Here is an 18,091-nt window from a genome sequence, read left to right as displayed (position 1 = left end):
ATTAAGACAGTATTATCAGACATTGTCAGTATTTTAGCTACAATTCTCATTTTGTTCTAAGTTAATAATTATATAAATTATCTAAATTAATATAAGGAAATGCTGAAAAAAATTAAACCACCTCAAGATAAAAAGTAATTAAAACTTTCAGTGGGTGCCTTGGAGGAAACTGAACTTTTATTATTTAAGATAATGTGTGGAATCAGCTCAATTTCTACTCCAAGCTAAGAGGAAGTAACAGCTTCTGAACTAGCCCTCTTGCCATAAACAGCCATAAAGTGGGGAGAGGGGTGGCACCTTCATTCAGGCATTGGACAACAGGCAAAACAAGCCTGAGAGACTCAGAAGGTGGACTCTGGCTGCCGGCCTTCCCGCACGCCTGGGGACAGCTGAGACAGCAGCACAGCAGGCCCAGTCCCAGCAGAGAGTGGTAACCCTCGTCCGCAGGAGGCAGAGACCTGCAGTAAGCTGCTCAGGGAGAAGGGCACAGGTCTGGGTGCGGGTCCCCGACAGCCCCTGACCGCCTACTCCACATGCGCGTGAGGCTACAGAGAGTATACTGGAACGTGGCTATCGTGGGATTAAGAACATAACAGGTAGTAACAAACAAGAAATTCTGGGGGAGATCAGATGGAGAAAATGCAGAGACCTCATTAACAACTAGTTAACAACTAGTTAACAGCTGTCTATCCAGCTGAGCTTGGGGAGAGACCACAACTTAGGGGTAAGAACGGTACCCTAGATCATGCAATATCAAACAGGGTGAAACTGTTCCCAAGGGGGCAGGCCAGAAACTCTCAGATAGTACAATGGTTTGTGACCCTCCGAAGTACCTAGTATATACACAGATACACAGTATATTTATGATATTAAAATTTAACTGTGGGGGATGGTTAGGAAAAATGTCTAAAAAGGCTTCTTAGGGAGGACAAAAATGGAAGAGCGTTGAGAAGCACTGCTCTAGAGTAAGGCCTACCCTAGACTCACCCTAACAAAGCCTAAAACCAATCTCTGGCCAGGTTCACCAGGGAGACAGACGGGAGGTGTGGTAAGCAAGATCCCCAATGACTTGGACACGTCCCTCCCCTTGAGTGTGGGTGGCTCCTGTGAATATGATGGGATGGTCACTCCCTCGATTAGGTTACGTTTCATAAAAGGCCACTGCAGCAGACTGGAAAGATTCTCTGGCTAGTTCGGAAGATGTCAGCTGCCATGTTGTGAGAGGGCCACGTGACCAGGACCTAAGGGCAGAGAGTGACCCTGCTTTAACCAGAGAGAAAACAAGAACCTCAGGCCTACAACGGCAAGGATCAGAATTCTACCAATAGCTGCATGATCTTAGATGGGGACCCTGGGCCTCAGGTGAGATTTCAGTCCTGGCTGGCACCTTGACTCCAGCCTCTGAGACCCCGAGCAGGGAATCCAGCTAAGGTGAGCCTGGACTTCTGACCTATAGAAACTGTGAGGTATAAATGTATGTTGTTTGAAGTCACAAAATTTGTGGTATTTTGTTATGCAGCTACTGAGAACTATTACAGAGGTTGAGTCCCACTGAGTTAGAGAGGCTTGGAAGACACCTTAGGCTTTCCACAGATTGGCCCTAACGAAGGATAAACCACACTACAGCAGTTCAAGATGATCAGCCAATAATTAAGATACCTATTAGAATGAAAGTCAGCATTCAGAAGAAGACACAGCTCAAAACCTCAACACCTACCAACAATGTGCAATACACAGAGTGTCAGATTAAAAATGTTACACAAAAGATGTAACCTATAGTCCAGACAGAAAAAGTACTCAAAAGAAGCTGACCCTGCGACAGCCCAGATACAGTCATCCCTCAATATCCAAGGAAGATGGCTCCCGGATCCCCCATGGGGATCCGCTGATGTTCAAAGTCTCTTTTCTAAAATGGTGTAGTATTTGCATGTAACCTATATACATCCTCCTACAAACCTTACAAACCTTACATCATCTCTAGATCACTTAGAATACCTAATATGATGGAAATACTATGAAAAGAGTTGCTGGTGCCTGGCGAATCCAACTTTTGCTTTTCTGGAACTTTATGGAATTTTTTGTCAAATATTTCCAATCAGCGGTTGGTTGAATCTATGGATGTGGAACCTGCAGATACAGAGGACTGACTCTACCTGACTTAGAAAACAAAGACCTTAAAGCAGCTGTTATAAATATGTCCAAAGAAGGAAATGATGGTCTTAATGATTATGCAGATAGGGAATCTCAGCCAAGAAGTAGAAACTATGGGAAAAAAAAAAGGAAATTCTGGAAATTCTAGAACCCAAAAGCATGCTACTGAAAAGGGAAAGTCACTGGGTGATGTTTTATTTCCTGTGGCTGCTATAATAAACGACCACAGCTTCGTGGCTTAAAACAACAGAAATTTCTTCTCCCACAGTTCTGGAGTTCAGAAGCCTGAAATCCATTTCAATGGGCCAAAATGAAGGTGCCAGCATATTATGACATATTAAAAGCTTGATTAAAAGATATTATATATTGATATGTCACGAATCTTAAAATAGGGGCTTCCCTGGTGGCGCAGCGGTTGAGGGTCTGCCTGCCAGTGCAGGGGACACAGATTCGAGCCCTGGTCTGAGAGGGTCCCATGTGCCGCGGAGCAGCTGAGCCCGTGCACCACGACTGCTGGGCCTGCGCTCTGGAGCCCATGAGCCACAACTGCTGGGCCTGCGCTCCATAACTATTGAGGCCCGCGTGCCTGGAGCCTGTGCTCTGCAACGGGAGAGGCCGCCACAGTGAGAAGCCCGAGTACTGCAATGAAGAGTAGCCCCCGCTCACCACAACTGGAGAAAGCCCGCGCGCAGCAACGAAGACCCAATGCAGCCAGTAAATAAATAAATAAAATTAAAAAAAAAAGAATCTTAAAGTAGAATACATATGACCCAGAAATCTTATCATAGCAATTTCTTCTAAGGAAATGATCAAGGATGTGCATGAAGATTTAGCTAGAAAAGAAAATCATCAAAGCACTTACATTTTAAAAATTACAATTGCTCATTAGTAAGAGATTAAACTATGGCACGTTCATGAATGAAATGTCATGCATTTATTAAAATGGTATGTAGAATACTTAATGACAAGGATATGGTTCCACTTAGGGTGAGAAAAGCTCAATAAAGAATTGAAGAGTAAAAAAAAAAAAAAAAAAAAGAATTGAAGAGTATAGACCAAAAAATGTGGTGGTTATTTTATTTTTGGGGTGATGGAATTATAGGTGATTTTATCTGCCCGTCCATACCTTCCAAATTTTCTAAAATAAACTTATTTTTATAATAAGAAAAGTGTAAAACTTATCTTTTAAAAGAAGTGAAGGAAAAAGAGAAAATGCTTTGTTTTCCTCCTAGACATTTTCTATCAACTTTTTTTCTTTCCAAGGGGATAGCAGACACTCTCCTACCAGTTGACTTTCTGTTTCCAGGGTCTCTTTTTCAACAGAGGGCTTGGCACCAAGGGGTCCCACCTTTTTAAGCGTGACCGATTCAGCTGGTTTCTCTGAAGGTTCTGAAGATGCTGTAGCTGAAACAGCTTCACGTTGTGTACTTAAGTTCTCTGCTGGTTTAACTTTTCTTCTTACATCACTTTCTTCAGTGCTTTCAGATTCATCACTAATGGGCTTGAGTTTTCTTCTTGGCTATGTCAAGAAAACAGCATTACTGTTTTGAAAGTACAGATGCTTATCATTCCTATTGTATTAGATAACCATAAAGTCCACATTTCTTATCTCTAAACTTCAAGACTGAACGCAATAGGAAGATGGCAACATGATGAGCGGATAGGACAAGAAACCTTGACTAAAGGGCTCCAAGCAGACGCTCCCAACAAATCACTCTGCCTTTGTAAACCACCATCTAAACACATTACACGAACACTATGAAAACTGACAAGGTACAAGGTACACAGGGATTTGAGATCTCTGTAATGAAAAACACTTCAGATATAAAAATATTTCATTTTTATTAAAAAATCTTCTAAAACATTATATACTCTTTATGAAAAATGTTGCTACAGAACATTTTCTCTATTTGCATCCAACTTAACTGGATATGAAATATCTTACAATTTAAGATAGGAGAACACGCCTACATACCTTTTTTGCACTAATTTTTACAGACTCATTTTCACTTGCTTCAACGTCAGAAGTGTCCGAACTGTACCAAAGAACAAACCATCAATATCTTGCACACATTTCATTTTTATTGACGTATGTCTTCTAAATGCTGCTCCTCCAACACAAAAACAAGCTCGATTTATAAGGAGATTTCCCACCTGTCACGGGTGGGCCTGCCACCTTCCCAGATTTACTGGTCATCTCCCACACCTTCCCACACCCAGGCCACATCAGTTTAGTGCTGGCAGGCAAGTAAGTGTCCCGTAACTGCAGTACCTCATGGTCCTGTCTGAGAACCGCTCTTTTCTCCCCATCACCACTCCCAGGTGTACGGGCCATCATCTGTACTAATCCACAGACACTAGGCCCATGCTCAGGGGATAGAAAAGGGAATACCTTCTTTCATCCTTTGAAAAGGAAAAAATAACCCTAAACTTCTGGTGAGAGTTCATTTTTTTCATTCAATTCAACAAACATTTATTTAACACCAACCTCAAAATGCAAGTACAAGGAATAAAATTACTTGAAAAATGAGGAGCCTTCCTTTAATGGGTTCACTGACTAGTAGGAAGGCCAAAGACAGTGAGTGCAGAGGAGATGTGGAGAAATGGCTGGGGAATCAGGAAACACATCACGGTTATGAGACTTGAGATGACTTTTGAGAACACTTTTCCAGGCCAAGAAACAAAGGGAAGGGGATTTAAGGAAGAAGGAAAAGTAAACATAAAAGCACAGGGGTGTAAAACAGCCCGGCCCGTTCGACGTACGGGAAGCAGAGTACAGAGCGAGTGTCTTGCTAAAGAGAAGCTAACACTATGGAAGAAGCCCAAGGCCAGGGCTGGGGAGGCTCCAAGGCGGCCAGAAGCGTCCTGCTCAGACTTGCCTGTGCTCGGCTGCCGCACCAGGGCGACCCTCGCGTGGCAGCCACTGCTGCCCGGCCTTCCCTTCAGAGCTGCCCACCACCTGGGGTCGGCCAGAGCTGTGAGAGCTGCGCTGCAGTCTGGGGCCATCTCTGCTCAATCCGGATTCTTCCACCTGTAACTTTCCCTGATGTTGCTAATAAATCTCTTCAATTCTCACTCTGCCTCAGGGTCTACTTACCCGAGGAGCCAGACAGACACAGGGGGCCCCCATACCACGCCTACAAGTTGGGGGTGAGGGAGCTAAGGCCCCCATGCTAGACACACGCACTGGAAGCGGGGGCGGGGGGTGGTGGTGGTGGTCGCACAGACGAAGGGACCAGCAGCAGGTGCCTGAGCCGTGGCCACAGGGAGGCGGAGGGTGTACGGAGAGAAGAAAAGCAGATTCTCAGGGAGTCACAGGCCAGAACAAAGGAGGCCGGTCAGAGAACAGAAGGTACCGGGAACGGTTCCCAGACAGCTCTGTGGGGTGACTGGGTGACAGCAGGGCCATCAAGCTAGAGAACACCAAAGGAGCTTGTTGACACCAGACGAAGGAGGAACGATGGAGCTTGGTTTCGGCTTTGTTGAGCCCGAGGTGCCTATAGGCATCTAGGGAAACGTGGCCAAGGTGCAGGACAGCTGGGGCCTCGGGAGAGTCTGGGCAAGAGGGAGACTTGGGGTCAGCAGCTTTTGGGTTGTTAAAGCCACGAGAGGAAGACGGGGGAGGGTGGAGAGGAGAGGGTGAGAGCAGACTCGCGGACACAGAAAGAGGAGAGGAGATCTGGGAACAAAGAACCCAACAGCCCTGGACAGGCCCGGGGGCCTGGCTGCTGATGCCGCCTGAGTCCTGGGGAACGCTGCCGTGCGCTCCCTCTCTCCCCACCCGCGCCCCTCCCCGTGCATCCCTTCTGCCCGGACTTCCTTCTGTATCCATATATAAGCCCGGTCTAACCTACCCAAATAAAGTTTTTTGTCTGGACGTATCACACCACCAAAACCAAGATTACCAAGGACATCCACACTGTTAAACCGACCCATGTGTTCAGACCTTCCCCAACTGGCGTTTGGTCCTCCTGAGGACACACACTTACTCACCACCCACCCCGCCTCTCCCGAGCACAAACCCTCTCCTGGCTTCCTCCTCCCCCCTCTGGCCACTGGTCCTCTCTCTGCTTTGCAAGCTCCTTCTCCACCTGGACAGATGCCAGGCTTTCTTGCAGGGTGGTCCCAGGTCCCCGCCTCCTCTCGGCCCACCGTCTCTCCCTGGGAGCGCTCACCCGTGCCTACACCTCCTGTACCAAACCACTTCAGTCTGAACTCCAGCTCAGCCCCTCCTGGGAACACCAGACCCAAGTACACAGCAGTCTCTCTAACATCTCCACACCAAGTTCATGACCGCCTCACGATGACAGGAGTACTCAATCTCCTAGGTAGCCCTGTCCTACTCAATGGCACAATCTCAATCCACTTACACAACAGAAAGCCAGGCGTTGTCCATGACAAATAGGATTAATTTCACCCATGTTCAGATGAAGTCACAGAAGTCAAGAAGAAAATGACCAACACTAGGAAAATGGAAAAAGGATATAAAGAGGGTGAAGAAATTCAAGGACCTGTGAAACATATAAGAGATGCTATTTAACTCAGTCATGAGAAAAACACAAACTAGAACTAGACTGAGACAGCATATCACACTGGCAAAACTCCAAGTCTGATACCACGCTGGTGGGAACGTGGCAGTAACTATGAAAACTGCTAACATATTTCATTTGACTGAGGATTTCCCTTATGAACACATTCCACAGAAATATAGGCACATATGTGAAAAATACAGGCACGTGTGTGAAACGGCATATGTGCCAGGTTACTGACTACAGCACTGCTGGTGACAGCAGAAGACTGGAAACAACCCAACTGCCTGTCGATCCAGGACTGGGGAAACAAACTATGCAAGATCCAAACTGTGGAAAACCTGCGACTGTGAACAGAAGAACGAGGAAACTCCATATGCACTGACATGGAAAGATCTCCAAGATACAGAGAGCGGAAAAAGCCAGGTAGCAAGGTATCTTGCCTTTTCGAAAAAGGTTAAAACTCTGTATTCTTACTTTGATGTGCACAAAGAAACTGTGAAAAGACATATAAGAAATTAATAGTGGGGGAGAAGGAAGAAGTGGATGCAGGAGCTGGGTGATGGTGGAGAGGACGTAAAGACTATTATTAACCTTTTAATATTTTTAAACCATGTGAATGTGTCACCTATTCAAAAATTCTTCTTGAAAAATTACATTCACCACCATTTAAAATGAACTGTGCGGTTTTCCAAATATTTGGCTTTTGTTACCAATTTCCAATAACAGCTCATAGAAAAACTGGAGTCTCCGAAATAACCAAGTACCATAAGGTTTCCCCAGTGCAGAGAACCTCAGAAAGATGTCCTCATCTAGATTTCTGCCCAAGTGGGATATTTGTTTTAAAAATACAGTTTTGTTACTTTCAAAATATAGTAACTAGAACTGACCTATTACCTAACAGAGGTCCTTAAGTCAAGGATTTGCTCTAGCTAATAATTTTTAGTTAGTACTGCAGCTACTGAAGACTTCTTCATTGTATGTGCTCTCGAGTTGCCTCTGGTGTCATTTTTACAGATTTTCCTGACTCAGGCCTCCACATAAATCTGAAAACTCAAATCAATGCAGCTTAGGGACCATGCAGCTGAAATTTACAACAGACTGCGTTTCCTTTGGGATTATCAGCTTCTCTTCCCTATTCCCACCCTGAACTAGAAAACATATCTTTTGTGACAATTAAGCATATTTGTAAATTAAAGGGACCTCTCAAAATCATCTAAAATTCTATGCTCCTGAAACCTTCCCCTCCTTCTTTGTTTTACCTCAAAGCTAAACCACCTTCACTGGTATGTTTTCTAGGATAATCAGGTGTCAGTTACAGTTATTATAAGTAATGTCAATTACTGAAAAACTGCCTTTTCACGTCCCAGTCTTCTTGAGGGAAAACATAAGTTGGCTCAAAAGATCTTTAAAGAGTTTTGGTTTTATAGGCTTGTATCTTAAAGAACGCCTCAGAAATCCCATTAACCATGAGTAAACAGTTGCTTGAGATCCACCCGTACCTTCTTTTTGCTTCTTTTCCTTGAGGAGTTGAGGGGAGAGATGATCCGCAGTGCTTGGAGAATTCTTCCTCATCAGCATATATAGCAGTGCTGTGTAAAGGAGGGTCTACAAAAGATTTTTTTAAAAAGGGCATTCAGAAGTCTGGCTGTCTGAGCAGTATTCAAGTTTGTTCCTTCACACTGGAGTATAAAGCAACCTGTGTTTAAATGGCTAACAAAATCAAAACCAATTACATATGCTGCTTATGATCTCACACCTCAACAAGAAAAAATGTAAACCACTTCACCAATAAATACATGGATAGTTAAGCTATAACCTTACTGTCCTTATATATTATATGGAAACTTTTAAATGAGCTAAAAGATAAACAGGAGGTCTGACATTCTTTCCTCACCTGATGGAGCATCACACATCTACCTGGGAGACACAGCATGAACAATAAACTCAGGTCTGGAGTGCTTGCCCCACTCCTGCAACTCCATTACCCCACCGAGTGCCTGGCGCAGGGTGGGCACTCGACATCTGTGGACGACTAGCCCTTTGGGGAGGGACACCAGTCCTTCCGCACTTCCCCTCCTCTCTCCTTTACTCTAGAGCCTTGAGCTAAGCGTAAAAAGTTAACTGGAATGGGGACTTGCCTGGTGGCACAGTGGTTAAGAATCCGCCTGCTGATGCAGGGGACACGGGTTCGAGCCCTGGTCCTGGAAGATCCCACATGCCGTGGAGCAACTAAGCCCGTGCGCCACAACCACTGAGCCTGCACTCCAGAGCCCACGAGCCACAACTACTGAGCCCGCGAGCCACAACTACTGAAGCCCGCGCACCTAGAGCCCGTGTTCCGCAACAAGAGAAGCCACCGCAGTGAGAAGCCCGTGCACCGCAACGAGAAGCCCGTGCACCGCAACAAAGAGTAGCCCCAACTAGAGAAAGTCTGTGCAGCAACGAAGACCCAACACAGCCAAAACTAAAAAAAAAAAAAAAATAATAAGTTAACTGGAATGAAGATAAAGGAGATAATGGAGAAACGGAGATAAAGGAGAGGAGACCACATGGCCTTGGTGGGAGGATGCTCCTACCTGCTGAGGAAGAGGGGGATCACAGGAGAGGCCTCGGCAGCCTGGCCTGGGCTTGTGGCGGGGGAAGGAGGAGGCCACCAGAGTGGAGTGAATGGCTGCAGGGGCGCCTGGTAACGGCCAAGCACCCATCTCTTCACTCTCAGGCTTTAGCGTGCTGCACACATTTAAACGTTCTCAGATTTAAACGTTTCAGCTGCTTATATAATGAACATAGCAACTGCACAATTTTAAAGTTAGTAATATACTTTGTATTGGCCTCAACTAGGCAAAGGGCTTTATTTACTTTACTACTGGGAATAACAAGGGAAAAAAAGAAAACCAGACCAATTTTTAATCTCCATATGTAACCAGTCACACAAGCTGTACTCCTACTACTCAACAATAAAAAGTTAAATAACCTGATTTCAACCCAAGTAAAGGATGTGAACAGACACTTCTTCGAAGAAGATACAGGCGTACCTCGTTTTATTGCACTTTGCAGACACTGTGTTTTTTACAAATTGAAGGCTTGTGGCAACCCTGCATTGTCAGATGATGATTAGCAATAAAGTACTTTTTAATTAAGGAATGTATATTGTTTTTTTTACACATAATGCTATTGCACACTTAATAGATTACAGTGTAGTGTAAACATAACTTTTATACGCACTGGAAACCAAAGAATTCGTGACTCACTGTATTGCAATATTTGCTTTATTGCAGTGGTCTGGAACCGAACCCGCAGTATCTCCCAAGGTGTGCCTGCATACAAATGGCCAATAAGCGCACTGAAAAGATGCTCAACGTTAGTCATTAGGGGAATCCAACTCAAGACCACACTGAGATACTACTGCACATCCATGTGAATAGGTGTTATTGAAAACAACAGAGAGGGCTTCCCTGGTGGCGCAGTGGTTGAGAGTCCGCCTGCCGATGCAGGGGACACGGGCTCGTGCCCCGGTCCGGGAAGATATCACATGTCGCGGAGCAGCTACGCCCGTGAGCCATGGCCGCTGAGGCTGCGCGTCCGGAGCCTGTGCTCCGCAACGGGAGAGGCCACAACAGTGAGAGGCCCGCGTATCGCAAAAAAAAAAAAAAAAAAAGGAACTTCTGACACATGCTACAACATGGATGAACTTTAAAGACATAATGCTACATGAGAAAAAGGATACAAAAGTACAAATATTGTATGATTCCTCTCACACGAGTGGTCAAATTCACAGAAACAGAAAGCTAGAAGAGGGAGAGGGGAGCGAGGTGCCGTCGGCTATTGGGCAGAGAGTTTCATTCAGGGGAAGGAAAGGACAAAGTCCTGAGGATGGATGGGGTGATGGCTGCACGACGACATACACACTTAACGCCACAGAACCAGACACCAAAATGATTAAAATGGTTAATTTTGTTATGTATATTTTACCACACAAACACAGTGAGGTACCATTTCATACCCATTAGGATGGCTAGAATCAAAAAGTCAGATAATAACAAGATTTGATGAAGATGTGGAGAAACTGGAACCCTCATACATAGCTGGTGGGAATGCAAAGTGGTACAGCTGCCGTGTAAACACTTCCTCAAAACGCTGAAGCAGAATCACCACATGACTGAGGTGTACAGTTGGCCCTCCATATCCATGGGTTCTGCATCCACAGATTCAACCAACCAGGGATTGAAAATATTTGGGGAAAAAAAAATTCCAGAGAGTTCCAAAAAGCAAAACTTGAATTTGCTGCACACAGGCAACTACTTACATAGCATTTCTATCGTATTAGGTATTATAAGTAACCCAGAGATGATTGATAGTGAACAGGAGGATGTGCACAGGTTATATGCAAACACTATGCCATCTTCTGTTTGTTTGTTTTCTTTCCTGGCCACACCACGCACCATGTGGGATCTTAGTTCCCTGACCAGGGATTAAACCCGCACCTCCTGCATCGGCAGTGTGGAGTCTTAACCACTGGACCACCAGGCAAGTCCCCACTATGCCATTTTATATAAGGAACTTTAGCATCCTCGGACTATGGTATCCACGGGGGGTCCTGGAACCAATCTCACATGGATACTGAGGGACGACTACATTCTCAAGAGACATAGAAACACATGTCCATACAAAAAACTGGAACATGAATGTTCACAGCAGGATAACTCATAATGGCCACAAAGTGAAAACAGTGCAAATGTACATCAACTGATGAATGGATAAAAAAAATGAGGTCTATCCACACAATGGATTATTGAACTATAAAAATTTTTAAGAATGAAGTACTGATACTACCACATAGATGAACCTTGCAAATACTACACTAAATGAAAGCAGCAAGTCACATATGACCACATACATAGTGTATGATTCTATTTAAATGAAATGTCCAGGATAGGCAGATCCATACAGACAGGAAGTAGATTTACGGTTGCCAAGGTCTGAGAAGAAGAATAGGGAGTGACTACTCCTGGGCATGGAGTTTCTTTCTGGGGTGATTAAAACGTTCTGGAATAGAAAATGGTGATGGCTGTACAATTTTGTGACTATACTAAAAGTGAATTGTACACCTTAAAAGGGTGAATTTTATGGCAAGTGAATTACATCTCAATTTTTTTTAATTATTTCTTTTAGATGAGTAGTTAAAACATTTTTATCAAGTCATAATAAAAGGGGTATTCTGGTAATGATTACTTTTCACCCTACAAAATGTACAATATTTTATTAACAAAAATTAGACTAGAAATATTAGATGCCAAGTTAAAAATACGTGAGAAGTTGTATGTTTTCAAAATTCCCTTAAAACTTATTCTGGCAAAAAATGTCTGACTACTGCTGTTCTAGATGTGGGCGCACATGGCACATTCTGTATCATTTCTGGCCTCTAGAGTGGCCAGTGACACACTGACAGAAGCTGTCCCGTCTGGACAACTCACCCCTGGTCAGCAGGTACCAGTCCTGTCTTCCTAACACTCCAAGGAACACAGGTGAAGCTCTCCTGAAGCATCCTCTGCCTCAGTGTGTTTAAGAAAAGGAAAAATTATCCCTCTGCTCCTTCCTAAATTAAAGCCCCTTACCGAATGACTGCTGGAGGTATGAAGTGAGAAATATATTTTATATTCCTCTTGTTATAAAGGTCTACAACAGGTGTCCTAATGTGGCTGGCTTGTTGACAAATGCTACTAGGAGAGCTCCACTTTGACAACACTTAACAGAGTTCTTAGTTCCAACGTACCTAGAAGTGAGAAAAATTAATTCAAATTACCAAATACTCCCCAGAACATTGTATTCATGTGCAGACAACCTCGCTTTTGTATTTGAAGGCATTTGTATATGTTTATTAGTAACTAGCCTAAACGCTGTTGCCTGAACCACTTTAAAGATTTTAGGATAAAGATTTAAAATACTAACCAAAGGTTTCATAGGGTTCTTCATCTTTCTCATTTTCACCCAGCCTGCCAATGCTTGAGATCCCAGAATTATCAGGAAAATCAAATACATCGGTAGGCTTGTGCTTTTGGCCAGCTTCCTAAAAGTGAATAGAGTTCAAAGTCATTGAATTGGCCCTCCCAAAATGAACATTACAAAGCTGATTTACGTGGCAAGGATCCTCCCGCTATCACCGCTGCCTAAGAAGTGAGCCTTCACACTCTTGGGGGGCAGAGGCTCTTCTGATCATCTGAGGCAGGGGTTGGGAAGCTTTTCTATGAAGGAACAGGGGGTAAACTCAGCTGACCACTGAACAACGCAGGGCTCAGCGGCGCCCACCCTCTGCGCAGCCGAAAACCCCCGTGTGACTTTGCAGTCGGCCCTTCCGATCCGGGGTTCCACATCTGCGGTTTCAACTGCAGATAGTGTAGAACCTACTACTGAAAATAATCCGGGTAGAAGTGGACCCTCCCAGTTCAAGGGTCACCTGTATATTAGACTTTGCGGGCCTTGGGGACTGGTGCCACTACACAGCGCAGCCGTCGCAGTGTGAAAGCAGACAGTGGCAACGCAGAAAGAAGCGGCACGGCTGGGCTGCAATCCAGCTTTGTGTGGATACTGAAATTTGACTTTCATATTTTCACATGGCATGAGACACTCTTGACTTTGCTTCAGTCATTTAAAAATATAAAAACCACCCTTAGCTCGCAGGGCTTTACAAAACCAGCAGGCAGGCTAGATCCGGCCCACAGGCCACAGCCTGCCAACTCCTGAGCCCGTGTGGGCCTCGCCCCAGACACATGCCCATGAAAGTTCCTAAACACAGAGGTTAAAAACTCCTGATTGCAGGAGAGAGACGAGGGCTTACAGGGCAATATACCAATAAGCCCCAGAAAGACTGCCCCTCAAATCCCAATGAAAGATAACATACAGAAAATGGAGAAACATCCACAGTAGCTCAGGAAAAGGTGGAGGGCTGCGATTAACAGACAGGTAAATATGAGAAATCCTGGAAGATATGCAGGAGATGGAATAAAACTGAGAGACAAAACAGACACTCACAGAAATCCTGGAAGATATACAGGAGATGGAATAAAACTGAGAGACAAAACAGACACTACCACTCACAGACCCTCAGGGAAAAATGTTTCACGGAGTGTGTGTGGGTAGAACGAAGGCCAAAGAGGAGCTGACACCCTCCATCCTCCCCAAGCAGATGGGCCCGTGTAAGGCAGCTGCCTTCCCGAGGAGGGAAGAGGACCGGAAAGCTGAAGAAACCCTTCCAGAGAGGAAAAGGGCCCCCTCCAAACGGGGAGGGGGTTAGGGGAGCAGAGGGGAGAGACCGTGCAAAAGAGAAAACCAGGGGAAGGGCACAGAGCAGGGAGAGCTCCCGACGCCCGGGCACCCCCAAGCAGGCACTATCAGAGGTCGTTCATGTGAATTTCCAAGGCCAGTTGGACAAGCCGCTGGAAAATACTCTGAAGTGAGCTAGCCAGAGGGTTAAACAAATGCACCTGCCTTCCACAGACATTTACTCTAAGACTCCACCCTGAAGTAAAAATACCATGCGAATGTGAAACTAAATGGAATATTATGAAATCAAACTGTGGAAAACTGTAACAACATGGAGAAATGGCTACAAGTGACAAAAGCAAAACACAGAACATTGTACAATTGTTCAAGTATGTCGAAATGTCGAAATTATCCAAATGAAAATGAAACCAGCCTAGGCCCAGAAAAAGATTCAAAACGTTAGCAATGGCCATTTTCTCCATTATACTGGAAAGAGTAGGAGGAAAAGGAATATGCTTTTTCACAAGAAAACACTGAGCTTACCAAGTCTACGAAACTGAGTCTCCTATAAAACGTTATTTTGTATTGTCAATTAGGAGAAAAATTATATTAAAATATAAAAAAGATAACTTACATCTTTCGTGGAATGTGTTCTTCCTACAGTGTTCTTTGAATATCTCGTACTAGGAAACAGCAAAAACACACACAAGAGTTAGGAAATACTTAAAAATAACTTGGGGAAACACCAGAATTACACCTCATCCAAGCATTTTCTTTCCAAACTACATTCCTTGTTAGCTGCACTAACAATGTGCACATGATGAATTCAGGTAATGGCAAAATCCTTTTAGAAAGTAGAACCCGTATCTCACACACTGAGTTAAATTTTTTATAGGGCAACTCATAACACCTACGTATAAATAGCATAGCTCTGCCCTCAGGGACACAGAAAACTAACGCTGTCGTCATCCTTGTCCCTCAAGTCGCAATCAACAGCAATGGCTGGCGTTCTGCAGCAACGAGCAAGAGAGCTATCTCTCTTTCTCAGGCACTGGACCCCCGTTCCATCCGTGCCTGGCTCTCTTACACACATTTTCTCATTTAGCTCTGAAACAGTCCTCAAGGTAGAAGTGAATCCCACGTTCCAGATGTGTATTTGCCCAAAGCCACACGCGGCCAGGAAGGAGGGAAGCCTGCGTTAGCATCTGCATCAGTTCAAACCCAGAGCTGCCCTCTTTCCGCCCTTCAGGCTCCCTCCAGTGGGCATTAGGATAAAAGGATAAAGTTGCGTACCTTCAACGGAGCTTAAAGTAAACAAGATATGACAATAGTGACCAGAAGAAAAAGTGGAAATATGTAAGGCAGGAAATAATCCCGCCAGGAACTATGCTTTGAGTATCCTCTGTGGTCCAGGCATGGTGCCAGGGCTGGGGGGATGCCCTACACCACCACGCACAGGCCCTGACTTTCAAAAGTGCCCTGCAGGCACCCATTAGCGGAGAGCAAAGTCCGTTTAGTGTCTGAACGAGTATTTCTTTGTGGAACAAGTATTTATTTGATATAATTCCAAACTTAGAGAAAAACTTAGAATACTCTAAGAAACTTCTGTATACCCTTTACCTGCTTCACCAACTGTTTACATTTTGTCTCACCTGCTTCCTGTGTGTCTGTGTATGGTAAACTGGGGACACTGCAGTGTGTCTTTCCTAAGAAGGTGTTACCTTGTGTAGTCACAGTACAACTTCCGAATCAGGAAATTTAACACTGACATCATTATCTAATCTACAGTCCATATCCAAGTTTCATCAACTGCCCCATCATGTCCTTTAAGGTTTTCCCCCAGCATTTAAAAAAAATAAATACAAGAGAATATAAAACATAAGATTTCTTAAACCTTCGGTTTTATTACGTGTGTGCGTACATGCACGTTTGTGTACCCATTGTGATGTAAAACATCATTACTGTGAATTACAGTAAAAAAAAAAAAAAAAAAGTTGGAAAACTGTTAGAGCAGTGGTTCTCAATCCTCAGGTATAGAATCACCTGGAGGGCTGGTAAAAACAAGACTGCTTGGCCCCAACTCCAGAGCTGCTGATTCAGGAAACCTGGGGTGGCCACTGGGAGTCTGCATGTCCAACAAGTTCCCGGTGGAACCACATTTGAAAACCACTGCTCTATTTGATTCTCAGACCCAAAAAAGAAGGTAGAGCAGATACTAGTTTTACGGCCTTTACGATTCTGGGGTTCAGAAAAGTTAAGTGACATCAGTGGTCACACAGCCAAGTGATAGGACGAGAAACCAGATCATACAACTTCTTAACCCACTCTTTCCACCCTTTCTTGTCTTGTCTGTGCTCAAAAAAGTGGTCAAGTTCCCTCCTCACCTTAGGCTAGGAGCAAGGTGAGGCTCCCAAAAGATGGAAACCTCGGTGATAACATACGTAAAATATTTTGATGTATGCGCATTAGTGCGTTTTAGGGGGAGGGATAAACAGATTTCAGGAGTCTCAAAGGCAAAAATGTTAATATGTACGTGTATACGTGTGTGGGGGGCGGAGGGAGGGAGGGAGAGAGAAAGAGAAAAAACCCCACTGGCCTATCAGATAAAGTTTCACTCTTGTCTGCTGAGTTTCAGGCCCCTTATTCTTTCCCAACCCTCCTCCCCACTGGCCACGGGAGCCTAGTCTCGTTTACTTAACTGCCCTGCTTCGTCCTGCTCCAGCCTGGCCCCTACGCTGTTTGGCTGCCTGCACCCTCACCCGCATCTACAAATGCACCTTCTCCAGACCGCCTTCCCACGGCCCAGGTGGAACTCCTAAGGCCTTGAGTACCAGCCGGAGCGCGAGGCACGCCGAGGCCCCTCCAGCCAGGACAACACAGGGCCTTGGATGCACTCCAGACGCCGCCAGCGAGACACGTGCCCATGAGTCCATGAAGAATAACATTTTAGACAGCAGTTTTGTAACCTATTTAAAAATGCAAGCCCTTTTTGATTAAAAAAAAAAATGCTTGACTCATCCCGGCTGGAGGCCCTCTTTAAGAAAAACAAGCGGCAGCTGGGGCCCCCGCGGCGGGAGATTTAGTTCAGCTTTAGTCTGTGGTTTGTGTTACAAAAACAAGCAGGGTCTTGAAAATAAGAATACTGACTACCAGCCAGAGTGTAAGCGTCACTAGAACGTAATGTCTGGCAAGTAGTAGGCACTCATCATTTGTTAGTTTCAAAATATCTGGAGTCTACTTTAGGCTACACTCACCCACACAAAGTAACGCTGACACCAGCCAACGTTCTCTCCTCCCCGCCGGCCACGGTTTTAACCTGACTCCTTTAAACCTCACCGTAATCCTTCCAAGGTGGGAATATTATTATTCCCATTTTACCGACGGGGAAACCAAGGCCCTGAGAGGTTAGTCACTAGGACAAGTTGCACAGTGGCAGAGCCAGGGAGCACGAACAGCTCCGAGAGGCCTAACCCCCAGCCCGGCGCCCCGAGACGCCACAGCACTTACCCCGATAGCCGCACTTGCCGCGGCGGGGCCATCTCAGCCTACCGCTCACTGCGCCGGCGCAGCTCCGAAGTTCCCGCCAAACCCCGCGCTGCTTCCAGCGGCCAATCTGGGCCGAGCACGCGGGCACGCCCCCTCCCGAGCTTGCGTCCTACAGGGCCAGGGCTCCTCCCCGTCCTAGAGCGCGAGAGAAAACTCGGCCTGGCACAGCGCGAAAGCGGAGCTGGAGTTTACGCCTTACAAGGAGTTCCTGACGGGTCCACGAGACGCCAAAGGTTTCCCGGGTTTTCCCTCACCCCACGTCCGCCGCGCACGTTTTCCGCGCTCCTGAGCCGCCAGGGCCCGCCCCAGGGGGCGAGGAAGGGGAGGAGCGAGTGCCGGAAAGTCGGAGGGCGCTCTCCCGCGAGGGGCGGATCCAAACCCAGGGCGGGGCGCGCTGGGTGCTTAGGCGCCTGCGCAGTTGTCTAGTGTAATGCATTGGAAATAGGCTTTGACTTTTACCCTGCTGCTGCCCTGAGGCAGTGGTGTGAGCTTGGCTTATTATTTCTACCCCAGTTTCTTCATTCGTAAATGGGGAGGGCCCCTTTTAATATTCTCTGATTCTTTGCTTTGTGTTTAAAAATGTACTATCCTGCAAAAGAATG

At 45.5% G+C, this 18,091-nt stretch overlaps 1 protein-coding gene across 1 annotated transcript in view; it reads right to left on the bottom strand.

Annotated features, from left to right (window-relative positions):
* Positions 1 to 17,839, bottom strand: part of CENPU (centromere protein U) — a 30,577-nt gene extending 12,738 nt beyond the window's left edge. Inside the window, exons 1-6 of the mRNA XM_060001304.2 lie at positions 17,451 to 17,839; positions 14,578 to 14,626; positions 12,633 to 12,750; positions 8,183 to 8,288; positions 4,127 to 4,187; positions 3,500 to 3,670 (exon numbers count right to left, since the gene is read on the bottom strand). Of these exons, the coding sequence (XP_059857287.1) occupies positions 3,500 to 3,670; positions 4,127 to 4,187; positions 8,183 to 8,288; positions 12,633 to 12,750; positions 14,578 to 14,626; positions 17,451 to 17,482 (537 nt within the window). The 5' untranslated portion in view covers positions 17,483 to 17,839. The remainder of the gene's footprint in view (positions 1 to 3,499; positions 3,671 to 4,126; positions 4,188 to 8,182; positions 8,289 to 12,632; positions 12,751 to 14,577; positions 14,627 to 17,450) is intronic.
* Between the last annotated feature and the right edge of the window lie 252 nt (positions 17,840 to 18,091).

Source organism: Delphinus delphis, chromosome 21, assembly GCF_949987515.2.
Source record: "Delphinus delphis chromosome 21, mDelDel1.2, whole genome shotgun sequence".
Taxonomy (NCBI): domain Eukaryota; kingdom Metazoa; phylum Chordata; class Mammalia; order Artiodactyla; family Delphinidae; genus Delphinus; species Delphinus delphis.
This window is presented reverse-complemented; position numbering and strand designations above follow the sequence as displayed.